The 10,542-nt window shown below is 40.6% G+C and overlaps 1 protein-coding gene across 1 annotated transcript in view; it reads right to left on the bottom strand.

Moving 5' to 3' along the window:
* Positions 1–1,958: 1,958 nt before the first annotated feature.
* Positions 1,959–10,542, bottom strand: part of LOC119415143 (protein unc-13 homolog A) — a 36,250-nt gene continuing 27,666 nt past the window's right edge. Inside the window, exons 30-42 of the mRNA XM_037682291.1 lie at positions 9,451–9,594; positions 9,284–9,361; positions 8,663–8,740; positions 8,501–8,589; positions 8,255–8,398; positions 7,361–7,484; positions 6,822–6,878; positions 6,641–6,721; positions 3,733–3,880; positions 3,447–3,503; positions 3,142–3,228; positions 2,913–3,069; positions 1,959–2,336 (exon numbers count right to left, since the gene is read on the bottom strand). Of these exons, the coding sequence (XP_037538219.1) occupies positions 2,048–2,336; positions 2,913–3,069; positions 3,142–3,228; positions 3,447–3,503; positions 3,733–3,880; positions 6,641–6,721; positions 6,822–6,878; positions 7,361–7,484; positions 8,255–8,398; positions 8,501–8,589; positions 8,663–8,740; positions 9,284–9,361; positions 9,451–9,594 (1,533 nt within the window). The 3' untranslated portion in view covers positions 1,959–2,047. The remainder of the gene's footprint in view (positions 2,337–2,912; positions 3,070–3,141; positions 3,229–3,446; positions 3,504–3,732; positions 3,881–6,640; positions 6,722–6,821; positions 6,879–7,360; positions 7,485–8,254; positions 8,399–8,500; positions 8,590–8,662; positions 8,741–9,283; positions 9,362–9,450; positions 9,595–10,542) is intronic.

Genomic DNA, 10,542 nt, shown 5'->3' on the forward strand with positions numbered 1-10,542 from the left:
ACACATTAGTTGATATTCATTAGATCTGACATGACTCAAAAGCAGAGAGACCAAAAGTTTCCCCTATAAGCTGATCAGTACAGAGCTTTGATGTGTAAAAATCAGTGACGTTCCCCTTTAAGACTGAGCAACGCGAGTCAATAACGCACAAAAAAATAATAATTCCAACAAATCTTTAAGTTATCATAACTCAAAAGGCATGAGCTGGTGTCTCCAAGCGAACATCGATCCCTTTGATTGGAGAGAGAAGGCTCCGTTTAGGATAAATGACATTCAAAGGATTTTTTTTGGTAGCTTTCAGCAAATACTAAATAAAGAGAACGTGTTACGTACAACGTCATGCGGCGTGGACATTTAGTGCTGTTAGAAACTACAAGACGAGCTGGACTATGGCTGTTCTGCTCATTTTTTGCAAGAAAAGCTCAAATGCTTCATCATCCCATTTGAAACAAAATATCTATTTTAAATGCTTGGCGGTGACTGATGGCTTTTTTTATAAAAAAAACAAACAAACATGAACTCTGGTTTTTGTCATTTGTTTACGACTAAAGGAAATTAGTTTCCTCTTTCCGTTAAAGATGTCAAAGGTGACACACCTCCAATGGGAATTAATGACTACGTCAATAAAATATCTTAGTGGTTTAAAAAAATATGCAGTCATAAGTTTCCCATTCCTTGAATGTGGATAGTGCACTTGGTGCTCTTTGTAGCTTTAAATGTTTGACAGCGCATGTTTGGGTGTCTAGGTATTGCTCGCAATCTAAGAGCCCATTTTGCAGATGTGACAATCCACCTGTACAGATGCACACACACACGTTCATACACATGCAGGCACATTCGCAAAAGACACGCAATGTTTGTCCACAAGGCTCAGTGGACACACAAACAGATCTCTATTGCCTTCAGGAGATGCGTTTACGTGTGCAGACGATTAGAGGAAAGTGTTCTAGGGAGCGTCGAGTGATGCTTCAGGCTCTGAGTGGTTCCTCCGAAGAGATTTTCCGATGTGTCGTGTGGCTGAGGAGGTGGAGAGGGGAGCCTCGTGATCAGTTTGCCAACAGAAGTGGTACGTTTAGATAACCCAGTCTACTGATCCTGTAGCCCTTTTTTTATTTATTTTATAAGTTGCACTCTGTGTGTGTGAGATGATTAGTATTGCTTCGTAGTGTGAAGCGTTTTATTATTATTATTTTTTTAAAGCACTATTTTTCTTCCTATCTGCCTTAGACCTGATCACCGTTAGTGTCTCCTCTCTACAGTAAGTGTTTGTTCTAGCAGGCTTATGAGTACCATATGCTCAAGCAGATAACATATTGGAGGCACCCGTCTGTTATGCAGGATGGGAATGGTTGCCGTAGTAACAAATTGGTAAATCACAGTGTTCCTGGGGTCGACATGCAGGACAATAGCACATGACAGCAAAGACTAGCCCCCCTCAACACCGATCTAAGGTCTGTTTAGGATTTTTGGACGAAAGGAACCCCATTTTAGATCTGTGTTTGAACGCCAAATGACACGACACACTGTAGGACGACTGCACAGCGAAATGACTGTTTGGGATGGGGGGGTGGGGGCAAGAAGAGCAACACAGACTGATGAACAGACGGACAGAGCGTAGCTAGGCAAGAAGTGCTCTCCTGAAGATGCAGAGAAGCAAAAGTGCAAAGTGGTCATTGTAAAACTAATTAAACGTTTTTGTTGTTGCGTTGCGGTGCGTTCATCACAACTAAATGTGCAGCGTATAAAAGGTGTGATGTGCCGTAAGAAAGAGTGACTGCTTGCTAATGTAGCACTAACCCTAATCTAACAGCTTTTAGCGCAGATGCAGAAAGAATCAAAAACAAAATCAAACCTTTTTATAAATGTATTCCACCATGTTTGCATTGCGGTGTAAATGTTGCATAATGTATGCAGATATATGTACAGTTTTACATGTGTGCTTGTATATTGCACAGGGGTTTCTATGTAGGCGTGAGGGCTATGGTTCTGTTGGGTGTGTTTCTGCTGTTTTTGTGCACACGTCTTTTATCTTGGTCCTCCGCGCCTCTCAGCTGCGGCCCTCTTCAGCCGAGCGCTGGTCTGACTTCAGCTTGACGAACTCTTTGGCCACGTCGTCGTTGTTGCGCTGAGAGAGGATGCGCAGCACCGTCAGGCCCGTCTCGTCCATGTGCACACGTCTTCCCAGCGGCATCCAGCACGTGATGCTGCCCTTGTTGGCTATGTCCTTCACCTGCAGCACAGCCATGCCCACGGTGCGGTCCTCTCTGGCAAAGCAGTAGTCCTTCACACACACCTGCAGCTCATAGCTCTCCGGACCCACCTCAGCACCCAACGAGCTGAAACAATAAAAAATACACTGTTTTGTAATTGATTTTCTTATTTACCGTATTTTTCGGACAATAAGGTGCACTTGAAATCCTTAAATGTTCACAAAAATCAACATTGAACCTTATAATATTTTTTTATCTAGCTGTTTTTGTTACTTTTTTTGCCATCTTTTTTGTAAAAAAAAAAAAAATCTGTATGCCTTTTTATAACTGTTTATTGTTGTCGCTGTTGTCCATTGTTGTCATCTTTCTTTGTTGAAATCAGGTCTCTCTTGTAAATGAGTTCTCGAGGCTCAATGGGATTTACCTGTCTAAATAAAGGTTGAATGAATGAATGAATAATCCGGTGTGCCTTATGTATTAATTCTGGTTGTGCTTACTGACCTCGAGCTGATTTTATGTGGTACACGGCGCTCAAAAATCGGTCAGAATGGTTTAGTTTTGCTTAATTGGTCTTATAATCCGGTGCATCTTATAGTATGTATGGTATAGTATGTACCGGTAAGTATAGCATTTATTTATTTTTTGTTGTGATTTTCATCAGTCACAGCTGACACATGACGATAGAACTGAGTGGATACTCACTACTGGAAGCTCTCGATGAACTTTGGAGACCAGCTGTTGTTCTTCGATTTGGTGGCAAATTTTCTTTTCTTGTCGCTGAGGTGAGGACCAATGATGTAGACTTCCACAAAGGGCCTGAAGCCCTGCGCTTTCCATTTCAGGTCATTGGCAGCCACCACTGAAAGGAAAGATGTGAGCAACATAGAAAGGCAAGAATGTACACAACACTATGAGCAAGCCGAGTTCTCACCTTTGATACCGATCTTGTGCTCTCCGTTGGGCTGGGGTAAAATGTCCACATGCATGACCACCTCGCCAACTGCATCCACACCAGATGCTGCAAAACCAAACCCAGTTACAGACACGTCCATCTTTATAGACACTCCCAAAGAGACTAAAGCAATCGAGCTAAATGTAGGAAAAGAAGAGGGAGATCTGAGACATGCAGAGCTGCTCTGAGTCTTTGGACATTGTTTTGTGACTGTATAACCACAGACGTGTCTGAAAACAAGATTGACGTCCAAAGATAATCTTTTTTTGGAGGGAGGGATGTACCTTTCTCTGGTGGGGTGTCTTCATTTGCAGTGTATCTGACCCCTTTCCCTCCATGGACTGAGGACAGACAGAAGAATCAGAGAGCATTACCAAAACAGAAACAATATTCATAATAATGTTCAAGTTGCTCAATTTTGTCTCATAGATTTAGTTCTATAAGATCACAAATACACAAAAGCACTTTCTGAGAATAGCCGAGACACATTTGTGTAATAAACTCTTTGATCCTACTTTATGGACAAGTTGTACAGTACAGTATGTGTGTGTTATTAGTGTGACGTCATACCCTGAGCGCTTTGTGAGAGGACAAACTTCCTGATGAGCTTGTCTGTAGCCTGGGTGTACAGAGACAAGGCGTAGCGCAGGGACTGCAGATCAGGACTCTTCTCCAAGAACGTCTTCTTCAGGCCAACACCGCCTGCATGGAAGTATTGCTGTGTAACAGAAAGGACACAGCGAGTGACTGGATGATGAGCAGAGAGGGTCCACCTCCAACATGAAGCATGAAACAAAACTGCCTCTCACCATAAACCAATCAAACACTGAAACATAACGAAGTGAACACAATGTAAAACAGATAGTAGGAGTTCCTTAATGTTTAATACTTAAAGTTTCAAGAGTTAAGAGTTGTGCTGTATAATTTGTAGATTTACTCATAAACATACTTGATTTTCAAATGTGATTAAACAGTTTGTATATTATGTAAAATATATTTGTGTAAGCTCTCACACACCATGTAACATATTATTTTTATTTATTATAGGTTTGGGATGTGTTTAAGTGTTTTTTCCCCCCTAGATACCAACATTTAGTTTTGCAGATGACTCTTCTTGACACTAGTTTGATGTAATCAAGCCTTTTAATAATCTGGGACAAGTGAAAATACAGAGATTTCCCACTCCTCTCCTGCCTGTTGACTGCTGATCACATGAGGCAGAAATTATGCTTCTAAATACAAACAAAACGTTTTTTTCCAAGACAAAAAGGTAAAACATGAGTACCCGTAGTTTACACATGAGAAAGTTCTGCTTTATGGGACAGGATCCACAGCAGGGAAATATACCGTATTTTCCGGACTATAAGTCACACTTCTTTTCATAGTTTGTCCAATCCTGCGAAGTATAGTCCGAAGCGACTTGTACGTTTTTTTTTTCCCTATTCATGACACAATTTTTGACTGACAAGTTAAATGTTCATTCATACAGACATGAACCAAAGAGTAAACATTTGCAGCCACAAGAGGGCCCTCTAGGCTTTTGACAACTATATGTTGTTCCTCTATGCTAACCACCTACAAACATTCACTTCGAGACAACTGAGAAAAACTTAACACAAGTAAAATGACCCCAAATGTGATGTGGAATGAGATTGGTGAATTTACCGGTAACTTGCTTGTCGGAGTCGTTTGGCTTGTGTTAATTAAACCTGTTCAGGATCCCAGGTTTATTCTCTGTGTTATTGTTATTTCAGATTAAATGTCTGTTCTTACACTTTTTGAAATACACTTCTAAATACTCCAAAATGACTTATATATTGGTTTTTTTTCCTCTTTATGAGGCATTTTTAACTGATGCGACCTATACTCCGAAGTGACTTATAGTCTGGAAAATACGGGTATACTGCTCTGCAGTCACCGCTCAGCTTGAGATGCTATTCATAAAAGACAGCAGGCTTACTGGGCCTATTGGAAAGTGAGGAGCAGGTTATAAATATTCCAACAACAATACACATTCGATGAGAGGAATATTTCTAATGTTGCAGAAAACTATCTAAAATGAGATTAGATGATCTACTGCTGTTTAGGTCGGAACAGATTGATCTGGACTTTTAACTTTGTAACTCCACACTCAAGATGTTTATTTAGCTTTGACATGGTCATAAAGAGGGCAGCACAGTGGCGCAACTGGTAGAGCTGCTGCCTCTCAACGAGTAGGTCCTTGGTTCAAATCCCAGTCCAGGGGCCTTTCTGGGTGGAGTTTGCATGTTCTCTCCGTGCATGCGTGTGTTTTCTCCGGGTACTCCGGTTTCCTCCCACAGTCCAAAAACATGCATGTTAGGCTGATTGGTAACTCTAAATTGAACCTAGGTGTGAGTGAGAGAGTGAACGGTTGTTTGTCTCGTTTGTCTCTATGTGGCCCTGTGATGGACTTGCGACCCGTCCAGGGTGGACCCCCGCCCCTCGCCCAGTGATTGCTGGACATGGGCATTGGCGACCCCCGTGACCGTGACAAAATGGAATAAGCGGGTAAAAATAATGGATGGATGGATGTTCATAAAGTCACATGTATATTTATTATGAGCCAATCTAAAACATAAGTACCATATTTTTCGCTGTATAAGTCGCACATTTTTGCAAAAATTTGTAAGTCTTGTGACTTATACACAGAAACGACTAATATATGTTTTCCCCCATATTTATAACCCAATTTTTGGCTGAGATCTGATGATTTCATTCATTCTGACATGAAAAATATTGAACACTACCATTTTCAGCCACTAGAGGGCCCTCGGCTATATGGCAAGACAAGGGTCTCATTAATAGGTAAAAGTGGCTATTAGCTTGCCATACCAAGCCACCTTCGTCTCGCTTTGTAACTCCTGGAGCAAACGTCAAATCAGCTGCATTACGGCGCACTGCCCAGGCGAATTGCAGCTGATTTGACCATTAAAGTGTATTTATTAAGGAAAAGTTCAACTGAGACACAACTTTACTATAATGTCAAGTAAGCAAATAATTGTGTTTAGGTGCTTATCTTGGTAAATTTCGAAGAAATGCACAGTGAGTCCTCCCTCTGCGCGCTCCTGCAGCCGCAAATCGACTTTATAAATTCAGCTGATTTGACTGTTAAAGTGGAAAGTTCAAGTTAAGGGAAAGTTAAACTGAGACACACCTTTGCTATAATTTTGAGCAAACAATTATTTTTAAAGTGCTAATCCTGTTAAATTCATGTTAAAGTCCTCCTGTGCACCCTCCCGCAGCCGCCATTTGGCAGCCAATCGATTTTTGGCACAACGGCCCACACTTCCGAGTGGTCAGCGGTGACACATAATAGGCAAACTGACTTATTTATGTTTTTTTGGACTTTATTTGGACTGATGCGACTCATACGCTGGTGCGATGTGTACGGCGGAAAGTATGGTAGCTAAAATACAAAAATACAAACAATAAAAAAAGCACCAAACACATATCATACCTTAATTGTATCAAGTGCTAGTTCTATGACAGCACACTGTTTAGGAGTCAGAGCTTTGGCCTCCTCGCGACCCATGTGCTCCTGCAGACAGAATCAGATTAAAACATTCATGTTTATAATGTTTATTTGATGTAGTAACATTTTAAAGTTTACTTATTTTTTTCTGCTATCAATTAATCACCTTGAGTTTAGAAAGCTGACCCAGATCCTTAGCAGCGTTGAAGATCATCTGGGTGCCCTGTCAAAGCGAGATGGACAGAAAAGTGTGCATACGATAAAAAACAAAAAGAGTGCTTTGTTAGGAAATGTGCAGAAAGGAAAGATTCATAAAGTGAGGAGGAAAAAAGAGTAGCACCATAAACTGTTTATCTCTATGAACTGTGAGTGAAAATACTTTAAATAGAGTAAACGGCGATCTTGAGCTATTTGTAAGACGTGGGAGGACTGAGGTTTACAGTACGTGCTTTTATGGACAAATGTTACTGTGTCACCATTCAAATTATGTTTTGTTGTACTTTACTGTATATTTACAGAAGGAAACTGAGAAGGATCAGAGATTGATGATAAGGTTTCAGTTAAAAATGATTTTTTTCATGCTTTTTAAGGCCACACATATAGGTACAATGACGAGAAGAACGACAAATGCTTTATTACAGCAATAGAAAGCACACTGAACCTATGAGGCACAGAACATGCATGTGTGGGGTTGTTAAGACTTACAGTTTGGTCTGTAAGTGTTGGAAGCACGATTGTTTTTTCCATCGTGTTCATCACAAGTTTCCACAGCTCCTTCAGCACTCTTTTCAGAACTGTCTTCTCACAGATCTTTGCAAACAGCGACAAGCTAGAACACAAAAAACCCACAGAAATCTTTCAAGTGACAGCACCAAAAACAGCTCAAATGTATAGATGTTTATTCAAAATATGTTTATTTTAAAAGCTAGACTAGTAGCCTAAAATGGAAATATTAAAAGAAATCCATTGAATTAATTAAAAAAAATCAGAAACTGACACAATAGCTGCACATTAAAGTATTCTTTGTATTTTTCTCATTTGTCAGTTTGATGCAAGAAGTAAGTTGCAAAATCTACAACAGAGAAAATAAAATGAATAGATAAATAAACAAATAAAACAAGCACGAGTCAACCTTTCAGAATTTCATTAGTTATGAGAAGAACTTCTTTCTGCTTTGAGGCAAAGAAAGCTAAACTTATCAGTTCATGGTTCAAAACCCAGAAAATGTGACTGTGAAGAGGAGCTGAAATATCTAAAGGCATCATTAGTGCTGAATATTTCATATGGAGCAACATTTGCTTTGAGCAGAGTCTTTTTCAGATAATGTGAGCCAAACTAAAAACACAACAAATTTAGATATTTTATTAAGCAACACTGAATCATTTTCCCTTCAAAACTAAAGCGTCCTTAGTAAACGCTTAGACACCAACAGGCTCTTTTACCCTTAGCTTGTTTTAAAATGTGCTGCTGGGGGACAATTGTATTAACATTACTATTGTTAACACTGTGAGACTTTAACTCAATTATAAGTTTGAAATTATTTCTAGGTCTTTATATCTTGTATTTATCAATTTGTACCAGAGTTGTAGACAAACTTACTTGCTATCCAAAAAATCCATAATCGGTTGCAGGACATTGTCAGCCTCCTGCACCACGCTGCCATTTGCTGGAACTGTCTGACCTTTCACCTGGGCTAGGATGTCCCCCATTTGCCTCACGTTATCCTCAATCTGGGGCTGGAAACTGTGACGACATGCAAAACAAAAAAGAAAACACAAGGACGCACTTTAAAATCAGCAGTTGTGGTCATATTTCCAGCAGAATCTAACAGAAATACTGACTGACCTGACAGCAAAGATGCGGCTGAGGTCATCCATCACGCTGTTCAATTTGTTCTGAAGCTCCTTAAGGAAGTCGCTGGCCTCCACATTGAGCTGAAGGAAGCACAGCTGTGATGAGCACAGCAGTCAAGTCAGATTAAGAAAATAAAAACAGATAAAAACTCACATCTTTGCCGCCCATGGCCTCAAACATCTTCTCCAGCTGAACTCTGAGCTGCTGGATGTTATTGATGATTATACATGGCTGACGGGGGAGAAGAAAAAACATTTTACACACATAAACACATACTTTTGCTTCTTTCACACTTTCCAATTTCCATGTTTAGCTCTTTTTATTTATTTTAATCAATCATTATAAACTTTGAAAATGTGTTTTAAGCTAAAACACGGTGTAATGCAGGGCAGCAGAAGCTGTAGTTTCCAGTAATTACCATTTCTCTCTGGAGAGCTGGTCTCTGTGGGAGTGCAGCCTAATTTCCCTCAAGCACTTTCAGCTAATTACACAGCTCTAATTCACTGAGAACCCCACAACACGAGGAGCACTTTAACGTGTCCAAATGAATCAACTTGACCATAAACTTTGCATACATTCTAAAATACATCTTAAATGACACCTTTTACAATTAGCTTGCTGTGACAAAACTTGATTTTTCATCTTTCTGCTGCTCCTTTCCTCAGCAAGCAAACTCAACATGAAAATATAATTTGTTTTATGCCTTCACTCCCCCTTGTGTCAAAACCCACATATATATTTGCTATTTCCCTTAGAAATGCCACCAACACTTACCACTTTTTCTTTTTTGACATGATTTGGAAAGTCCTTTGCTATAATGTCAGCATAAGACAGCAGGACGTTGCCAATAGTCTAAGAGAAACAAACAGTAAAAACATGTTAGGTTATATTGAGTACTAAGACAAAGGAAGTATTGCAGAGCATAAGGAAGAGAAAGTCACCTTGGCGAATCGCTTCATGTAGTTGCCAACAATCTGAGGGTCTGGACACTCCAGCTTGCGTATGATTTCGAAGCTCTGGTTGAGCTGAGAGAAGACGTCCACCACTGAACAGGAGAACAAAGCATGCTCCGACGTGACCTGGAACTGGATATCGACAGAAGGAACCAGAAGGAAAAGTTGAAAAAGGTTTTTTGATGCTCCTATCTACAGTAGTCCCTCACTACTTCACGCTTTGTTTATCACGGTCTCGCACTATCACGGTTTTTCAAAATAAGATCGGACATGAGATGAGGAGATGATTGTGGACTTCAGAAGGAACAAAAACATCTACACCCCCCTGAACATAAGAGGATCTGCAGTGGAAGTGGTCTCCAGCTACAAGTACTTGGGTGTACACATGAATGACAACCTCAGCTGGAGCAACAACACCACCAGCCTGATCAAGAAAGCTCATAAGAGACTCTACTTCCTCAGACGGCTGAGGCGAGCTGGTCTGGGAAGCTCAGTCCTCACCTCCTTCTACAGGTGTGCAGTGGAGAGCATCCTGTGCTCCAGCATCAACGTGTGGCATGGAGGCTGCACAGCTGCAGAAAGAAAAGCTTTGCAGAGAGTGGCGAAGGCTGCACAGAAATCTGTCGGAATCAGCCTCCCCACCATCACAGACATCTACACCTCCAGATGCAGAAAGAGGGCCACCTGCATCATGAAGGACCCCACTCACCCAGCACACACACTTTTTGCCCCACTCCCCTCAGGAAGGAGGTTAAGGAGCATTAAGTGTAGAACCACTAGACTGAGGAACAGCTTCTACCCTGAGGCTGTTAGACTCATGAATCTCTAACTAGAATAATCACTGTGAAAAACCATATCATGTTGCTGCTGATCTGTTTCATGTTGCTGCTGATCTGTTTCAGTGTTGATGTGTTCATGCATGCACATCTGCTCACAGACGCATGTTCATGTTTGTGCTGATGTTCAATGTTTTATGTTACGAGTGCTTAGTGTATATTTAGTTGATGTTTTTCTTAGTTCATATCTTAGATGTTATTACTGTTTTTCTTATACATTTTATTGTTGGATGTAACTGGGACC

The sequence above is a fragment of the Nematolebias whitei genome, chromosome 9, assembly GCF_014905685.2.
Source record: "Nematolebias whitei isolate Nwh7 chromosome 9, NemWhi1, whole genome shotgun sequence".
Taxonomy (NCBI): Eukaryota; Metazoa; Chordata; class Actinopteri; order Cyprinodontiformes; family Rivulidae; genus Nematolebias; species Nematolebias whitei.